Source organism: Sorex araneus, chromosome 1 (assembly GCF_027595985.1).
Source record: "Sorex araneus isolate mSorAra2 chromosome 1, mSorAra2.pri, whole genome shotgun sequence".
Taxonomy (NCBI): Eukaryota; Metazoa; Chordata; class Mammalia; order Eulipotyphla; family Soricidae; genus Sorex; species Sorex araneus.
This window is the reverse complement of record NC_073302.1, coordinates 78,652,562-78,673,031: the sequence shown is the minus strand read 5'-3', so window position 1 is coordinate 78,673,031 and position 20,470 is coordinate 78,652,562. Positions and strand designations below refer to the sequence as shown.

At 45.9% G+C, this 20,470-nt stretch overlaps 1 protein-coding gene across 1 annotated transcript; it reads right to left on the bottom strand.

Annotated features, from left to right (window-relative positions):
* Window positions 1-6,062: 6,062 nt before the first annotated feature.
* Window positions 6,063-18,769, bottom strand: ISCA1 (iron-sulfur cluster assembly 1). The gene is made up of 4 exons (XM_004600106.2): window positions 18,575-18,769; window positions 13,822-13,875; window positions 10,384-10,489; window positions 6,063-7,521 (listed from the first exon to the last, which is right to left on the bottom strand). Exons 1-4 carry the CDS (start codon window positions 18,653-18,655, stop codon window positions 7,373-7,375), a joined length of 390 nt encoding a protein of 129 aa, XP_004600163.1. The 5' UTR covers window positions 18,656-18,769; the 3' UTR covers window positions 6,063-7,372.
* Between the last annotated feature and the right edge of the window lie 1,701 nt (window positions 18,770-20,470).

The following is a 20,470-nucleotide window of genomic DNA, read 5'->3' as shown; positions in this document are numbered from 1 at the left end:
ATCCCATATGGTCTCCTGAGCACCGCCAGGAGTGATTCCTGAGTGCATGAGCCAGGAGTAACCCCTGTGCATTGCCGGGTGTAACCCAAAAAGCAAAAAAAAAAAAAAAAAAAAAAAAAAAAAAGAACAGGGGCCAGAGATATAACTCAGTGGGTGGGACTCTTTGACTTGCATGTAGCTGACCCAAGTTCAGTCCCAGGAACCCCACATCATCCTCAAACACAACCCGGAGTGGTCCTGAGTGCAAATTCAGGAGTAAGCTCTGATCTGAGCACTTCTGGCTATTTTGTGACCTCCCTAAAAAAGTTAGAAGAGAAGATGGAATTTTTTAAAGTACAATTTTAATGGGGTAAAAAATTCTCCATTTTGGCAAAACAAAGCAAAGCATGAAATAGGAAATCAAAATAAATAGTTAAAATTTATAGAGTTCAGGTGTGGTTGATCGATTTGCAGGGGAAGGGGTCTTACAAGCAGTGCTCAGGGAATGCTAGCTTGCATAGTGTCTGGAGTAGAGCTCAATGCTTCCACAAGCCAAACATAAGTTCCAGTCCTTTGAATTATCTCCCTGCCTAATCAATTAATGTTTTTATAAAATAGACAAGTCAGTGAGCTAAAGGATAGTCTTTCTAGTAAATGATATTGGGATAACCATAAGCAAAAGACTAAACCTGACCTGAATCTATACACAAAATATGAGCACAAGGTGGAGCACAGACCCAAATTAGAGCAAAACAAAACAGGGACTCATTAAGATCCTTAGAAGAAAACAAAGAAGTAAATATTCAAGACTTTGATTTAAACCATGGTTTCTGTGATACAATCAAAAGCACAAGTGAAAGAATAAAAACAGAAAAAATTGGGGCTGGGGAGAGAACTCAAAGGTGGAATGCATGCCTTATATATATGCAAGACCCCAGGTCTGATTCCCAGCATCTCATGCCCCGCCCCCTCTGGCCCAAGAACAACTAGGTATAGCTTTCATGGACCAAGTATCAGGTCCCATTGCACCTGTAATTCCAATTGGTGCCCCTGACCCCTTATGTCTGTACCTATGACTATTTCTGTTCTTTACCCTTTCATGCCAAAGAAGAGCTGTGTAGTTGCAGTGGGGCTTGATTTCCTACCTATTCTCCAGGCAAATGCACAAAATAAAATAGGATTTGAGTATAGTTTCCAAATTCTAGGGGGTCACTGGTCGTTAATGTCATCCACAACATCAGAGTGTGCCTGAGTGCTCCTGGCCACACCATAAGAAAGGAAAGAAGGAAGAGACTGCATGGGTAGCAGGAGGGATGGCAAAGCCTGCGGTGGCTCAGCAGCGATACAATTTCATCCCTCCAAACAGCAGAAGGCCAGCGAGCACTGCAGCTCTTTGTTCCCAGCTCTACTGAATGGACACTACAGGGAACAACACTCATTGTTTGAATGGACTGTGGTCTTCAGGATGGCCTTGAGAAGTAACAGCTCTGGTGAGGTGAGGAAGAGGCAACATTGGCACTCTTGGTGTAAGCCGATTTGACTAATTTTTTCCCATTGTTCAGTTTTGACCCAAGAGTGACAGCTTGTTACATGTGCTGCTGGGGCGAGGGTAGGGGTGGAAGCAGAGGGGAAACTATCTACCATTCTTTGTGTCCTTCTACACTCAGATCAATGTTTCTATGAGACTGCTTGCTCAGGGTAGGGATAGGGAAAGGAAACAGAAAGGGGGCAGGGACAAGCCAGGTCAGCTGTAGGCATTGACTGAACACAGTGGGAAAGGTGTTCAAAAAATTCCAGAGAAGAAAGAGAGAATGCGCACACAACACTGTTCCTGCATAAGGTACCAAGGGAAGAGGGACAGGGGATAGTTGAATCTTGACTGACTGGTCCAGTTGGAAACCTGATGGAAAGAGAAGTCTCCCAACCCTGGTTTATAAAAATGAGCTCAGCATCATATCATCTCTCAGCTCTGGTCCTTCACCTCTCCTTGCCAACTCCCAATGGGCTTCATTTTCACTTTCCTATTCTTGCATTATGCCCCAAGTTTAATCAATTGCTGTACTTACCACTTGCTTTACAGTGATGTCTCAGCTGCCCATGTTTTTGTGACTTTGAAGTCTGCAATGAGGGGTTACATCTCATTCATCCTTTTCTGATGGGGGCTGACATGTCCTAATGCTTAGTGTTGAATAAATGAATGGCTGTCCATTATGACATAGGAGCATCCCCAAGATCACACAGTTTAGCAACATTAATGGTCACAGGATTATTTTCCTTTATGAAGGAGGTGGAGTGATAGTGCAGTGGGTAGGACGTTTGCCTTGCACGCGGCCGACTCAGGTTCAATTCTTCCACCCCTCTAGAAGAGCCCGGCAAGCTACCGAGATTATCTCACCCCCACGGCAGAGCTACTTGTGGCATATTCAATATGCCAAAAACAGTAACAAATCTCACAATGGAGACGTTACTGGTGCCCGCTTGAGCAAATCGATGAGCAACAGGATGACAATGATACAGTGATGAAGGAGGTAGGTGGGGAGTTGACAGTGAAAAGGTTTCCTCTTTTTGTTTTTAAAGTGGACATTAAATAGCTGATCATGAAAATAATGACTAATTGGTAAAGGTTTTAATTCTGTAGATATTTGCAAAGTATAAGAAGGAAACAAAGGCCACTAGGTAGAAAACAGCCCCATGTGCCCCACGTGTGCACAATCTGGGTGTCAGTGGATCAGAGGCTGAATGGCTCACCTTGAAGCCAGTCTTTAGCCCAGCCCTTGACTGAAAGTGCTCCTTCTCTAAGATTTTCTTTGGTTTTAAATTTATATTTGCTTTTTCGTTCTCCCCCTCCTCACCCCTTGGTTGCTGGTGTCAAAGTTCTTGTGATAACAATGTTCACACATAGGCTGGGCTGTGGTACACATTTCTAGCTGTGGTGTTTGCTTGGAGTCTTATATTAGCCATCACTGGAAATGACTCAAACAATATTTTTCTAGAATAGAACTCACTGGGTTTTCCAGAACAAAAGAGGAACAGTAAGTGGACAGTGTGGCAGGCTCTGAGTTTGGAAGGATAGTGGTGGAGTTCCTGAGGTGAGTCTCAAACCCTGAGATCCATGAAGGCACCAACAGAAAAGTCAGTTTCAGTAAGAACACTTTATGGAGGTGGGGGGTATGACGGCTCTTTATGGAAAACTCCAAGTTTATGGTTTCTGAACTCAATTGCCAAGATTCTGTTCATCCTCTGTGATTCTCTGACAAATTCAGTATATTGTTGCTTCAGCTTGGTCTAGACAACAGAAAGACCAGAAATAGTCAAAGTGAATTGTCTTGAGGTCTTCCTAGTTACCTCAGCCCTCAGTGATAACTAGATGCAGTTTGCATGCAGAAATCTCAGGCAACAGGTTAAATCACCAGTGAAGCAGAAAGCTGGGTTTTTATCAGAATGGACATCATAGCTCCAAACTTCTGAAGATAGACCCACCCACCCTGATCCATTTGTTACAGCAACTGTACAAGTGTTAGAGATGAAACAAGCATCCTAAAAGAGTAATATATACCAAATAGTCCTGGTTTACTTGCTTTCTAAATTTTTAAATTTTCAGCACTGTGGTTTATAATATTGAACACGGCAGGGATCCATGAACAAAACGCTCTAGCACCACACCCTCACAAGTGTCAAGGAAGTACCCTCCTTTCACCTCCACCGTGTCCCAGTGTCCAACCCCCCATCGTCCTACCCTTCTCCCAATCCCTGTAGTGATATGCGACCTATTAAAGAATAGTTCAGTTTGTTGCCTTGAAGATCATTCTTTCTGTCACTCTCCTCTGACTCACTCCACTCAGCACACTCTCCACATCCATCCATGTAGCCACAAATTATGATTTTGTCTGTTACAGTTGACTAGTATTCCGTTGTACATATGTATCATAGTTTCTTTATCCAGTCTTCTATCCTTCGGATTCTTGGACTGTTTCTAGATTTTGGATACTGTGGGTGGCAATGCAAGGAGCTTGGGAGCACATATGTCTTTTCTGAGATTTAGATTGCTTTTCACGCTGGTTGCCTTTATGTTTTCTGTGGATGATCCCCAGACCAAGTCTGCTAAATAAATGTGACACAGGTAGAGCTTCGCAGCCATTAGGTGTGTACATCTGTGGTCAGTCTGTAATCTGCGCACTCTGATTGACCAGGCAACTCAACATCCGGTTTGGTATTTCCTGCCTTTTCAGGCATCAAAGATAGGAGAAGGGATGCTTTCTTTTTTTTTTTTTGCTTTTTGGGTCACACCTGGCGATGCACAGGGGTTACTCCTGGCTCATGCACTCAGGAATCACTCCTGGCGGTGCTCAGGGGACCATATGGGATGCTGGGAATCAAACCCGGGTCGACCGCATGCAAGGCAAACGCCCTACCCGCTGTGTGCTATTGCTCCAGCCCCAGCGATGCTTTCTTTATGAGGAAATATTTTTAAAAGTGTTATAATCTGATGGAATGAAACCTAGGAAATACTAAAAATCTTAGGGACATTTGCCTTTACAGGGAGTTTTCCAGTCCCCTTATCCATTTTCCTCTAAAAGTATTAGGGGCTCAGTAGCTGATGTGGTGGTAATGCACTTATATTGCATTGGGTGACACCATGGGTGATTTCTGATGAAAGAAAACAGAAAAAAGTATTTTTTTGGGGGTCCTGAGACAGAGGGCAGAAGATCTTCTGTAGCAGTGTATACAAATACTTGCTTAAGAGCTACCCCTTATACCATGCACCGTTCAGGAGGTATACTAACCAATGTCCTGCTCACTCTGACCAACCATCAGCTTAGTCTACACATGGCGGAGATTACCACAGAATGACACCATGCAGGACACGTGGGCTTTGTAGTGGGGCTTAGGAGGTGACACAAAAGATGGACAGGATATGGCTGTGATGCTTCTATAGATCATTTTGCCTAAAATAAGCATTATTTAGCATCAGGGCACGACTGAGCTTTTATATTAAAGAACTTTTCAATATTGTGAAAATAACATCGCCCCAAATTCCAGAGCCGTACAAGGACCACAAGTGTGACTGATCAGGAGTCAAACTCCTCTCAAGAATTACTTGGGCTCAATAATTTCCCTACCATCCTGCCTTCTTCTGTTCCAATGGATACTTCTGCATGCTTGTTCCAATGACTGTCTCCCCTAAAAACACCATCAGCTGCTTTGGCCCCTGACAGATGTCCAAATGCCCCTGGCCTTCCCCAAACTGGCCTATCTGTCCCCTGTTGCTGTGCCTCCCAAATTTACTAAACTCCTATGCATCTTTCCAAATCTCTTCAGCTTTGTTCTTTCCTTTTCCGCTTCCCCAAGTACCTTGTTTTTTCAGTCCTGGCTCACGTGTCATAAACCTTCTGAGATGTTGCAAGCATTACTAGGAGCAGACTGGAGACGACGGAATGGCTTTAATTCTAACTACGTCACTGACCATGTCACCTTAGACTCGTCAATTTTGAGATTCTGAGATCAGGGGCTGTCACTGGTCAATGGTAAGCTCTCAGGACTGGTAGGGTGTGTTCGAAACTCGCCTGAAAATGGGGGATGTTGTGTGTGTGTGTATGTGTGTGTGTGAGAGAGAGAGAGCGAGAGAGAGCGTGCCCTGGGTTTTATACTTACACAATGCTTGGTCTCTATCCGCTAGGAGCAATGCTTTGACACCAAGCTGAGAGTAGCGTAGCCCCAAGCACTGGTGTGGCTCATAACCAAAAAACAAAAAACAAAAAACAAAAAAGGGACAATGCCTTCTTGGAGTGCAGTCCAGGCAGGGATACACCTGAGAATTAAATGAAGAAATGTTTGGAGGGTGGAAGAAGTGGTATGAATGAGGCCAGTGACTTACAGTAAGACAGGGAAAGATGAGGGTGGAGGAAAGGAATGAGAACAAGAGCCAAGAACAATCAGAAATAGCTGTGTCAGACACCTCACAGAGAACACACTAACTTCGGCACTTGCAGGGCCTGACATGGAAAAATCACAGCAAGTGCTGACTAGTGGCTGAAGTGCGACTATTCCAGCCCTGCTTTATTCGAAGAAAAGGCAACTGATAATCATGGAGAGGCACATGTTTTATTGACAACTTAACCACTACATACATGAGTATTGCACAAATCATAAGTGGACAGACATTTCTATTAATGATATAAACTTATGAACTCTTACCTAGACCTCTAGGCCGTGCACTTCTTATCATAACTTTAGTGAATACGACATACAACTCAGATGCTTCAATTAAACACGAACCAGCTTTCCAAAAAATCATCTCATTAAAGACTTAATAGGTCAAACCCAGGAAAATCTGTCAATAATTGACAAAGGGAATATGGGCACAAAAATCTAAGGTTTAAATAACAGGGATTTAAGTCTTAGCAAATGGATGGTGTGTGCATATTGGATTTGCGAGAGAAGATCCCCAGGTTGTACTTTACCATTATATTGTGACAATGCCAGAGGGATTCTAGGTCATGAATAATTTCTCTTCCTGCTACTCATAAAGTAGCTTGAAAGATGGTGATTCACACAAATGGGTCAAACACATTCTCACTCAAAATAATTGTGCTGATCGCCAACAAGCTATAAAATGTTCTCAAACAGCTGAATCACCTAAGCTTTCCTGATGGCCTCAGCTGCTTGCCGCCCTCCACAGGAAGTGTGGGTAGTCCTAGAATGGTCTGGCTTGACCAACCCCACCAGGCAAAGGTGCAGAAAAGCCCTTCATCTTTCTGTGGGTTCTCCTTTTGGGAGCAAACTCAGGGGATGGGACAGATGGGTTTAAGAGACCTTTCATTTCAAAGATCTGTATCAGCTTGAGATCTACATTTGCAGACATTTAGTGTGGTAAAAGAACTGATTTAAAATAGGCAGGCTGAGGTGTTCTCTCTTTTCTGCAGTGCAGTTCAAGGAAGCAGGGAAGCAGCTGTGACGAGAAAGGGAAAGGCCAGGAGAAGCTGGGTAGGACAGTAAGTGCCAGCACCCACGTCGGCGGCCAGGGCCTCAACGCAGGACCTCTCCTGGGGGGAGCAGATTCCAGCCACCGAACACCACTGAGTACAAACCAATTATTTAAGTTTCTGAAAATTCTTCGAGCAAAGCGACTCTCACAAAACTGGTTCTAAAACGAAGGACACAGAAAGTGTTGAGAAAGGGTCAGGCTTCCCTCTGACAAATCAGAAACATGACCCAGAGAGCACTAGTGGCTGTTTTCTGTCCCCTGGACAAATACACCGGTTTTGTTTTCAAATGAGTCACTTTATTTCCTCAGAGGACTCTTTAGAAACCTTAAGTGTGTGGCGATCACATGATAGTGTCTGCAAGCCTTGGGTCTCCTTCTGGAATGCACGGCCAGAGCCAGTCTGTGGCGTCAGATATTAAAGCTTTCTCCACAGCCACACGTGCCTTTGATGTTCGGGTTATTGAACACAAACTCACTGGATAACTTGTCTTCAACATAGTCCATTTCTGTTCCTAGAAGTGTCAGCTGTGCTTTTTTTTCAATGAATACTCTTACTCCTGGGGGAAAAAGATCATATGTTATATAAAGTCTGCAGGCTTTACAGAACCTAATTCAAAGCACAGTAAGCTTAAAATAGTAACCATCAGATGAAAGTCAGAGAGGAAGTTTCTAACTCGGTTTCTTTGAAGGGTTTTAGTGTTCAGCCCTGTTTATCTCCTTTCTCACATAATAATCCATACGAAAACAATTATCTTTCTTTTTTTCTTTTTGGGTCACACCTGGCAATGCACAGGGGTCACTCCTGGCTCTGCACTTAGGAATTACTCCTGGTGGTGCTCGGGGCACCATATGGGACGCTGGGAATCGAACCCAGGTCGGCTGCGTGCAAGGCAAACGCCCTACCCACTGTGCTATCACTCCAGCCCCCAAAACAATTATCTTGGGCCAATTACATGCTTCTGTGGTAGTGGTAAAGCACTCAGTTTGGTAAAGACCAAAGAAGTTCTGTTCCCCCATGGGCAGAAAATTCACAATACAACTCCCTGGTAATGTGGAGGAAAAGGCTGGCAGCTATGTCAAAACAACTGGTATGTTCTTTTAAAAAAATTATTATTCAAAGTTACTATATTTTTTAAATTTAATTTCATTTTTATAAAGTTGTTCACAGTATTTGATTCCATATTTCCATCCCGAACCCCAAACACTGCCCCCAAAGCAGAACTGAAGTAATTTATTTTGTATTCCTCATTTTTTTTAATAAAAAAAATGGAAAAATTATCACACTGGGCCTCTCCCGCCCAGATCCCCCATTTTCCAATAGCTAGGCAGTCACACCCAGAAACTGCCCCCCGGTGCCGTGTAATTCCATCAACAGCCAACATCCAGAGTCTATAAAACCAAGCTCCTGGAAGAGAGCGGCCATGTAACATCTAATAGCCTAATTCTCCCTCTTGGAGAACCCGACAAGCTACAGAGAGTCTATTTCCCACTTAGGAGAATCTGGCAGGCTCACCGTTGCGTATTCATATCCAAAATATACAGTAATATACCTCTCGGAGAGCCTGGCAATCTACCGTATTCGATATGCCAAAAACAGTTAACGACAGGTTTCATTCTCCTGACCCTGAAAGAACCTCCAATCATTGGGGAAGATGAGTAAGGAGAGGCTGATAAAGTCTCAGCGCTGAGTGTAATAGAGACGTTACTGGTGCCCACTCGAGTAGATGAACAATGGGATGACAGTGATACAGTATTGCTTATTAAGAATAATTCACTAAGAATGGTCCAAAAAAGTTTCCTTGGAGGAAAGTGTGTGAAGATTGTTGTATTTCACCCAGCCCTTCTGTAAGAGATTAATAACATGCTGTTAAAGGTTGAGCCTTAAATCCCTATTATTTAAACCTTAAAATTTTTGTGTGCTTATATAAATAAATTCCCCCCTGAAGTTGGTTGCCTTCTACTTTTTTTTTTTTTTTTGGTTTTGGGGTCACACCCGGCAACTCACAGGGGTTACTCCTGGCTCATGCACTTAGGAATTACTCCTGGCAGTGCTTGGGAGACCATATGGGGTGCTGGGAATCAAACCCGAGTCCGCTGGCTGCGTGCAAGGCAAACGCCCTACCCGCTGTGCTATCGTTCCAGCCCCCGGTTGCCTTCTACTTTAAACCCCATCAAATGTGGTGCGTTGCTCTTGGTGAATCAGTCGTGTAAAGTATGAGATACTGCATGGCTGCAAAGGCAACTGGATAGCTTTTCCTCCACATAAGCAATCGTGTGGTTAAGTAGAAATGATACAAAATTCTATCTCTTCTTTAAAATGAAAGAGTGAAGCCTTAAGACACTCAATGTACTGACTTCAAAGACAGTATTAACTGGCTCAGCAATCTCAGGTTAGTAAAACGAAGCCACGGTTAAGAACTAGAAAGTCAGCTAACTGCAAACCTCTCCTGAGACATGGGCCCCCACTGCAAAACCTCCAGGCAGTGAAGTGCTTTGCAGCTGAAGATCATGGATCTTACTTAAAATAGGCACTTTCCATTACTGGGCTGGGGGAGGGAGTGGCAACAAATTAATGATTAAAGCACCCAAATCTCCCCTTTATTTTGATGGTGCTGGGAACGGAATCCAGAGTCTCATACATGCCAGGCAAGTTCTCGAGCACTGCATCCTGGACCTACAATACTGAGTCTTTAATAAAGACCAGAAACACAGACTCCCCAAAGGGTAAGATGACAGCACTCACTGACAGGTGACACTGTGTGCTTCACATGGCATTGCACCATATTCGACTGCAGAGGGCACAGGAGGGAAGGTACCTGCCTTGCAGGTGGCGGCGGCCCATGTTCAGAGACCCCACGCAGCAACAGGGCTGCAGCCAGAACAGCCCTTGCAAGCTGCCAAGTGTGGATCCTCCTCCCACACCAGATTCAGTATCTGAAAATCTTCCTGTGGGACTCGACAGTACAGCGGTACAGGCTCTGGCCTTCTGACTTTCTGGTTCTGGTTTACTCTCCAACACCACATATGGTCCTCCGAGCACAGCCAGGTATACCAAACACTCCCTCTCACCCATCCCCTGAAAACAAACAAAAATCTTCCTGCACAAAATAACTGACACAAGTTTATCTAACCTTACACTCAGATGTGAAAACAATCTTTGGAGTGAATTTGTCTGGGTTCAACTATTTAGAAGATCAATTACAGGCTGTGACTTCAGGCAATATTTAGTCTCTTCAGGCCTCAGTTCCTATATCTACAAAGACGACTCAATTCCATTCCATTTTCACCCTAAACCTGTGCATAATTCAGTTACTACTTGGAAGCCTTCCAATCCTCACAGGAGAACTGTCTATGCCACTCCTATTACTCCTACATTATTACATTTCAAGAACTCAAGAGAAAGTTTGCTCACAACTCACCATCTTGAAAAACTTCTTCATCTGAATCTCCTTTTGTCTTGGTATATTCAAGGGTATAAGAAAGGCCATTACAGCCCCTGGTTCGGACACCGACTTTCAGGCCTACCTGAAAAAGCATTGAATGTAAGCTGAAATTTTAAGCAGGATGGATTAAAGAACTATATTAAGATCCCTGACCCTAAGATTTACTTACTCTGTTAAGCGAAAGGAAAAACATGAGCATCCAGTTACAAAATGTCTCTTTATGGAGCATATCAAACAGGGAACCAAGGATCCAGGGATCACGTATTAAAATAAAAACTACAAACATAACAGCACTTAGTGAGAATCCAAGAAAAATAAAATCAATTACATAAAAAAAAAAAGGAAAAGAGAGGAGGAAAATTCTCAAAACTTGAAAGCTAAGTCAACATGCAAAATTTAAAAAGTGACCAAACAGCTCTTTGAAACTGTCATAGACTCTCTTAAAAGTAATTTTCTAACAGAATCTACTGAACTTCTGTTCTTGTTCCCGATCTGCCTTTTCACTTACTTTCAAAAATATTCTTTGGGGCCAGAGAGACAGTACAGGGGTAGGATGCTTGTCGAGCATGCAATCTCTCTCTGGGCTCAATCCCAAGCATATGGTCCCCTAATTCCTACCAGGAGTGACCCCTAAGCAAGAGCGAGGAAGGAGTAAGCTCCTAGTGCTGTTGGATGTGGCCCCAAAACTTAAAAATAAATAAATAAATCATAAAATGCAGACAACTTTTTGAAAAGCTTTAACACGTGTTAGTCTCAGGAAAACAAGTGGCAAGAACACGTGAGGCGTGAACACATTGAGCTGTCTTAGGTTCTGACAAACTGAAACATTTGTGTTTTCTTTTTCTAAAGAGAAAGGAGATAGAAGTATGGCTTTATTTGAGTCAGAGCAACAGTTTACAGAATATGCAGGGAATCTTACATACTCAGCATGGTAACCAGTAACTGCAACAACAAGGAGGCCCAGATATTAGTTCTGTGGCTGACAGCGCTCAGACTCCAGTCTTTTTTGTTTTGGGGCCACACCCAGCTGTCCTCTGAGCTTATTCCTGACTTGGTGCTCAGAGATCATTTCTGGCAGGGCTCAGGAGACCATGAGGGGTGCTGGTTATTGGATTTGGGTCGGCTGCATGCAGTGCAAGTGCCCTACCCACTGTCCTATGGCTGTGGCCCCGAGACTGAATATTTAAACTCCCCTGCTGCCTGTATATGCAGAGGCCATCCTGATGGCCCTGCTCAGTGAGCACACAGGAGTGCCCCGGACAAGTGCCCAGTGTGCCAAGGTGACTAGGGTGTGAGGGGATAAACTTTAAATGAAAAAATGGCCCCACTGAAATTCTGAAGCACATGTAAGCATGTTCTACATTGTTCTTTGTAAACAGAAGATTCGAGAAATCAGGAAATACAGTTGTTAGGAATGTATAGAGACTAATGTGATGAGTATGTAAGAATATGCCTTAATACGTAATGAGTTTGGAAAAAGGAGATGAATGGGCCATGCATTACCCCTGATGAAGCATTTGCTAGATTCTACGCTTATCAACACAAATATTCTCTCAAATCTTTAAGGCTAAAGTCTTTTCTGAACTTAATAACTTTCATCTTTCACAGGTCAGCACTTCAATGGACTGTTGATTTATGATGGTAGCCGCCTTCATAGGTCAGCCTGGTGGTGGTAAGGACTGATCTGGTATAGCCAGTCCACTGAGTTAGATCTCCCTGGCTCATTTCCTTTGTACTCTAGTCTGACTGTAAGAAGGGAAGTGACATACTGCTGCATTTTAGCATTTAGTAATGCTTAAGTGAATATGGTAGAAACTCCACTGCCATTGTAAGGTGGGCTGTCCATGGGAGCCTAGAAGCCACAATAGATTAATAAGGAGCAATGACTTATCACTTGGGAGTAATTCACAATCACTGATAGGAATTAGCCATACGTTCAGATTAAGGTGATACACCTCTCACTCAATGATTTTTTTATCTAGGTCCAAGAACTCCATACATGTACAGGCTGGGTACGAAAACACTAGAATAACGTGTCTGCTTCACCACACACTGAATGTATGCTGATGGTGTTTGAGGCAATCCTGAAGTATTAAGGACCATTGGTTAAATAAACCAAACTTGCTCAATGGATTTGAAATAGATGCAGTCATAGAAAATAATTAGGTGGATTTTTATGAATTCATATTGAAAGCTCTTCAAGCAAGAGGCTGAAGAGTGTGCAGGTTGAGGTGTCTGCCTGGCACACAGATGACCCCACTTAGAATCTCTCTACTGCATATGATTTCCTGAGCACCGGCAAGAGTGATCCTTGAAAACAGAGCCAGAAGTAAGCCCTGAGCACCTCTGGGGGTAGCATCCCAAAATACCTCCAAGTCATAGTTGATAAAATGGCATGTAAGCACAGTATGTACGAGATGCTCTCCTCTCACCAAGAAGATTCACATAGAGACACAAGCACAAACGACAACGAGCCAGTTGTGCCCTTCAGAGAATGATTTTTGGGGAGGAGCTACAGGCAGAGTGGTAGAGACCAGATGCCACTGAATATCCTGCAATTCATCCATAACAGAATCAGCAAACATTAAGGCTGAGACACCCTGGTGGAGGTAAATAAAAGTTATAGGTTATCTTGGGAGAGGACACTGAAAAACTGTCTTAAAGGGAAGACAATAAGTCTGGGGTGACAAATGACTTCCTTTGCTCTGAAAAGTTATATTATTATTATTATTATTATTATTTTTTGCCTTTTGGGTTCACACCTGGCGATGCACAGGGGTTATTCCTGGCTCTGCACTCAGAAATTACTCCTGGTGGTGCTCAGGGGACCATATGGGATGCTGGGTATCGAATCCGGGTTGCCCCCATGCAAGGCAAATGCCCTACCTGCTGTGCTATCGCTCCAGCCCCTGAAAAGTTATATTATTTCAATTAAAAAAAATTGTGAGCAGGGATGAAGGTATAGGGATGGAGTTACAGCAGGCTTTCCTTACTTGAGGCCAAGCACGGTATAATCCCCAGCACCCCATATGCCCCTACAAATTGGTCATGAGTTAAGATCCCTGGGCGCAGAGCCAGGATTACAGCCTAAGCAATGCTGAGTGTGGCACCCAAATAAATCAAAGCCAAAACAAATCATGAGCATATTGTAATTACTGAAACCAAACCCCTGAAGTCCAGTAAGATAGTACAAAGGGCTGGGCAGGTGGTATGTATGCCAGAAGCCAGGTTAAACACCTAGTACCACAGTCCCCTGATCACCACTATGAATGAGCTGGGAGCACTGCTGAATGTGGTCCAAAAGCAAATTCTCCTCAAATCACTCATCGATAAAAGCATATTGTTTATTGCAAAATAAATTATTTATAAAATGTTTTATATCTTTTTATTATTTGCGACAGATTTTTTACTTACGTGCTCAGGCTTATCTTTAAGAAGCTGTTTTATCTTGTTTACTGCTGAAGGTGTCTGAAAAAAAAAAAGAAAACATGTTAACTTTTATCTTCTAAAACTAATTTATGTTTAAGAAGGCTCTGGGCCACACCTGGCAGCATAGAAAAATCACTTTTGGCAGTGCTCAGGAGCCCATATGCAGTGAAGGGGACGGAACCAGAATCAGCTGTGTGCAAGGCAAGTTCCTTGACCATTGTCTTTTATCTATCTAACTTGCATCCTTCAAAGTTTTATGTTTTCTTTATCTTAATGATTATTCAAATCTACCTTTAGCAAATTCCCATGACAAATTATATTCTGTTCTTGCAAGAAAACTTGATGAATTCTATACATGAATTCTACTTAATTCAAAGCATTTTCTATCTTTAATATATTTCTTGGAGCTGGCAAGCGTATAGGAGATAAGGTACTTGCCTTGCTTGCAGCCAACCCTTGCTCAAATCTCTGGTACCACATATGGTCCCCAGAGCACCACCGGGGAGGTCACACCTGCGTATGGAGTCAGTACTGACCACTTTCACTTATAGCCCCCAAACAAACAAATCATCCCTCTAGCAGCGTCCTTTTAATTTTATTCTCCCCTGTATCAGCTTCCTGTCTTAAGCCATACAATATACATATTACAAATAAATTTTGTCAGGCCACATCAATTTTGTGCGCTTACTACTGCCCAGCAACAGTAAGTGCTCTGCCTGACACAGCGGTGTTCGGCAGCCAACGCTAAAACAATACTGCTGGCTTGCTGTCTTAAGTCGTGTTCTCCCTTGGATATGCACTTCTCTGCTTTTTTCCACTCTGGAGAAGCCTGGGTTCTCTCTTGAACATGAATTGCTCTCTTTCTCTCCCCTCATGTCTAAGTAAGTTTCTTTCGATAAAAATTACCTTGCTTCACAAACAACAAAATAATAGTAATAAAAAAAATCATCATGTATCTCACTAGGAAAAGCCAACCATCAGGTATTGTTCTCATTGATTATGATGATCCATTATTGGTTTTTTTGCTTACCCCAAATAAATTTTAAAATTCATCAAAATTCACTTGGAGATGAAGATTATTAACCATATCAACTTAAAGTAAGCTTTCATTTTTTTCATTCTATCAAATGACCACACAGATTCTTGTATGTGCTTAAATATTATTTCAGGGTATCTAAGAATAAAGTTCATGCATTAACTATTAAAACAGAAACAAGGCTGTAGCTGGAGTGAGCACAGCAGGGAGGTGCTTGCCTTGCACAGTCAACATGGGTTCAATTCCCGGCACCATAATTCCTGGCTCAATTCCCTGAGCCTGAACAGGAGTGAACTCTGAGTGAGCCCTGAGCACTGCTAGGTGTCGCCCCTCCCCCAATCCAAGAACAAAGAGTCTTTCTGGAGGAATGCAGTTTATTCTAACCTCAAAAATGAGGAAAAAGTATAAAAAGTATCAGCATAATGCTGTGTGGAGATTATGTCCATTCACCCCTGACTTGGGAGGGGGCTGTCAGGGACAAGTCTCTCCTGGGACACTCGGTCCATGTCCTAGCTTGCCTACCCTGTTTCCTGGATCAATGGGGGATCAGCAGTCTTGTGAAGGGAACTAAACTGTACAGAGAAGACCTCCGGGAGGAAGGCACTAGGGGCCCAAGATAAGTCAGATGCTTTTACAAAGCTGAGCACATCCCAAGGAAGGCACCATGGCCTTCTTTCTGTGTGGACTTAGCTGCTCTCACTACTGCAGCCAGCTGGTCCTCTAAGTTCTCTGTGCTGCCCCTTTAATGGCTTGTGAAATTCTGAAATGATATAATACGTATGCCACTGATAGCACCCGCTTCCAGAACCCAAGTGTGTGCTGAGGTGACAGAGCCATGAACAGCCACACAGTAAGTTTTTTCTGACCCATCTGATGGGGCTCTGCCAGAGTCTGTGGTTGGCTCACAAAGACTATGAAACCAATGCAGAGGGCCAAGATGAGCATTTCTTCTATGTCTTTCCCTATTATACACACTACGACTATATATTACATTTTTAATACACAATGCCGTACAGCAGAACATATAAAATATTCAGCTACAAAACCAGCATTTACCAATAAACACTGGACTGGAGCGATAGCACAGTGGGTAGAGCAGTTGCCTTGCACATGGCTGACCCGGGTTTGATTCCTCCCTCCCTCTCGGAGAGCCTAGCAGCTACTGAGTGTATCCTGCCTGCACGGCAGAGCCTGGCAAACTACCCGTGGTGTATTCGATATGACAAAAACAGTAACAAGTCTCACGATGGAGATGTTACTGGTGCCCGCTCGAGCAAATCGATGAACAATGGGACGGGACGACAGTGCTACATTCAGGGCCAGAGTGACACCACTGAGGATAGAACACTTGTCTTGCATAAAGCTGACCAAGTTGAAACCCAGCATCCCATATGGCCCTCTAATCTCCGCCTGCCAAAAGTAATTCCTGAGTGCAGAGCCAGGAGTAAGCCCTGAGCACCACTGGTGTGCCCAATGCCACCTCCCAACACACATAATTTATAGCCTACATTCTAAAAGATTAACATCATTTTTTATCTGATACATCATAATACATATTTACCATTAATTGAATACCTGCTATATGCTTGATTGTTTATATGTATCATTATTACTTTTTATAATCTATGATTAAGGTAATAAAGATGAAATAATCTTCACAATACAAGCAATGAAATTATGAACCCCAAACTTCAACAAAAAATTTATTGGGTCGTAGAGAGAGTACAGCGGGGCGTTCTGAGTCTCATGCAGCCTTCCCTGGCTCAAACCCAGCACTCCAAATACTTCCCTGAGCACTACTGAGAGTGAACCCTGAGCAGAGCCTGGAGTAAGCACCGAGCACTGCTGGATGTGGCCCCAAACAAATCCTTATCTGCAATGACTACACTCCATCTACTTTATCTCACAGTGCAACTGTTGATGAAATAAGTATTAGGAGCATATCATGCATCCTAATCTTGCACCAAAGGAAGTTTAATAATAAATGATTAATACAAGCATATTTTTTAAAAAAAAGGCTTCTCATAATGGTTGCAGTCTAATTCTCTTTATATAAAAAATGTGCAATGATGATGCAGTAAAATTAATATACTTAACCAATCTCTTAGTTGACAGTCAAGTTACTTCCAATGACTTTCTGTGCGATATACCTTAAAATGCATACATTTTTACTTGTTACTTTTCAGAGGTTTTCTGCTAGTTCTTAAACAACAATGCCTCATTGAGCCCTAATGTAGTAAACCACATACCACTAGAGTTAAGTCCTAAGGCACTCAGTATACATAATGAACATTTCCTGCTTATCATTTCACTATGACTCCAAGTTCAACTACCAGTTCTGTAGTATGGTGGGAACTGCAAGAGAAACCTCATTTTTTTCAGATATTGTCTACAAGTTTCTCTATTACTTTGTTGTAGTGGGTTAAATTCCTACAAAACATTCAATCAAGGAACCAGCTCCGGTTTGCATGAAAGTGTCAAGGAAATCAGTCTCTGCAGGAAAGCAACCATCCTCTCCTAAATTAACATCAATTAACCTATATAACTGCTGACAGTGAAATGTTTTCCTTTCCCAGTCTCTTGCCGACTACACAATGCACTTTGCAAAGACTGCAATGTCATTTACACCTCCAGCTCACATGTACTTCTGACCAGTCTTACCGATTTAGCTCTTAAGTTTTTCTACTGTTACCTGTCTCCGCTTTTGCCCTTTAAAGAATATGCTGTGGCTAAAGGGCTTGTGAAAGGTACAGTGAAGATCTTCTACTCAAGGACCAAAATGACCTTCAGTTTGTCCCAGAGGCCAGCGGCAGGGAACAGTGCTGGCCTGGCCCCTTCCCTGGCCCCTGCATCAGGCCTCACGGCACTCCTGGAGGCCATCAGGGTGGCGGCGACCCACAGAGCCGAGTCCCAACAGTCGGGAAACCAGGGAGTAGAGCAGCTCTGGGACGGGGACCCCGCGGTCGCGCAGGGCTGCGGCGAACGCGCGGGGGCCAGGCGGGGCGGCGGGCGGACTCCGAGGAGCGAGCCGGGCCAGGCCGGCCTCTGCCCCGGGAGGGAGGGACCGCCAAGCATCTATTCCCTGTCCTCCACAAGGCGACCGCACGTCTGCTGGGGGCAGGGGAGGCCGTGCCCGACGGGGGGTCCCGCGGTCCCCGTGCCGAGCACCGACTCCCTCCCGGGGCCTGAGGCCGGGGGCAGCGGCGTGGGGGCGCGCCCGGGGTCGGGGGGCAGCGGCGTCGAGGCCGCCGGCTCGGGCTCGGCGGGCCGTGAGTCCCGGGCGGCTGGCCGGGCTGACCGGGCAGCACGACCCACAGGGAGCGTGGACTGGCCCGTTTCCCTGGGTCCGCCGCTGGACCTGGAAGGACGCCGCGGACGTGTCCGCACGGCCCGCGCCTCTCCGGGGCGGCGGGGAAGGCTCAGCACTAGGGCCAGCGCGGCGGGCGGCCGGCGGACTCGGAGAGCACCGCGAGCGTGGGACTGCGGGCGTTACTCTTGGCCCCCAAGCCAGGGCCGACGGCCCGGCGTCCTTGTCCGAGGAGGAGGCCGGCCGCGCGCGCGTGCGCACTCCCGCCGCGGTGCCTGCTGGGAAACGTGGTCCCGGCGCGGAGGCCGCAGCGCTGCCCTCGGGACCGACCCGCGGGCTCCCGTCGCCGAACCCGCCGACCGCACTGCTACGGATCCCCCGAGCGTTCCGCTCACCAGAGTCAGGGCGGCCCGCGTGGGCTGCAACTTGCGCTTGCTCACGGCCCGGACGGTGGCCCGGACTAACGACGCCGACATGGTCGCCGCGGCGCGCCGGGTGCTCGGGCCGGAGCGGGGCCACCTCAACCTCTCTCCATGGACACCGCGGGCCGCTTTGACGCCACAGGCTGCGCGCACAGCGGTCCGGCCCCGCCCAGCCCCGCCCCACCATTGGACAGACGGTGTGAGTGACAGTAGGAGGGCGGGCCGCAGGCAGCGTCGTCTCAATAGCGTCAGGCCCTGCCCTCCCCGCCATTGGACAGACGGCGTGAATGACAGTCGGAGGGCGGGCCGCGGGCAGCGTCGTCCCAATGGCGTCGGGACCCACCCGCCCCGCCATTGGATAGACGACGTGAGTGACAGCCTGAAGGCGGGCCAGGGCAGTTCTGTCCCCAGTGACGTCGGAAGCTGGAAACCTTAGCCCTGCGGGGACCCGGCCGCCGCCCTCAGCGAAGGGCAGCTTGGTGCTGCCCTGCTCGCCGCGACCCGGTTCCAGCACGCACTCCATGGGGTCCCTGAGTCGCAGCCAGGGAGCCCTGGGCACCGTTGCGGCCCCCCGCGATCAGGGCAAACCGCGGCACCGGCGCGCGGCACCTCTAGGGTCCCGGCATGGGGGCGCGTGCCTGCCTCTCCTGGGGACCACCTGGTATGGTCTTCCTGGGCCCGACTGGTCGCGATGAGCAGAGCCCGTGGGACCTGCATATTGGGCTTCAGCCTCGCCCCCCGCCCCGCTAGGCGCAGCTGTGGCTGAGTGAACCCTCACCTACTGAGTCCTAGTCGTCTGCTGTCAGCATGCCTGGGTGCAGGAAAGCCTGGCAGCTCCAGGGAGGAGGTGGCACCAGGACGCAGTCTGTTGGGAGGATGACCCGACCTGGCCCAGGTGTATCTCCCTGCTGTGACACGCTGCAGGGGCGTGGGGATCCTTTGCACGTGCTGGCGGTTAGAGGGCAGTGGGGCTGTGTAGAGCTGCGCGGAGACTTTCAGTGTTCTGCGTTGGGAGGGGCGCCAGGGAAACCTTTCAGAGCATTTTTAATTCTCTGGAGAGTCGGTCTGCAAGACCAGGTGCAGACTTCTCTCCCTACTAAGAGGCTGCACATGCAAGACAATTCTCTCCCAGCTGCTGGCAGGGGCATTTTAACTGCTCATGTCCTTATTTAATTTAGAAGACCAAGTGGCACATTACAAGGCTCCTTTAAACCTACAGACTGTTCATTGTTGAAGGCGCCAGGTATCGTGAGACTGGTCTGCAAGGCACAGTACTGGGTACACGCCATTATACATCTGCCCAGATATGTGTCTTGCACCTCATTATGATCCCTGCGACCTGAGGGCAGACGAGGGGTAATAAACGTTCCACCCTGTGCATGCATGAATGACAGAGAGGTGATGCGTACAACGATAGGAAGGATGAGAACTTGGTGCAATTTACTGCTCAATGTAAAGCCAAAGATCAAAACACCAGCTCTGTAAAACACACCAAAGCACGGGTAAGAATTCCATGCAAGGGAGGCCCAGGTTCATACCAGGTTTTGAACTGCCTAGCCAGGTTGGCTGAGATGGAACCAGATCCCAAGACCACTCCCACAAAATGAACATGATCTGTATTTTCAACTTGTTTGGCTCTTTTGCATATAAATGCTGAATCATATAAACAGCTGGTCAGTGAATGGGAGTGTCTGATGGTTCTTGGATACTGGACTGGCTTAAGTTCCCGAGATACTTGGTATGTTAGCAGTCTTCATGACTAAGACCTGCCGGCTTTGTTATCTCAGAGTAGCAGCTGTCTCTGCAGTGGCCAAGTGATGAGGGTGTGGGAAACGCTGAAGGAATTTGTAAGCTGCGATCACTTTCATT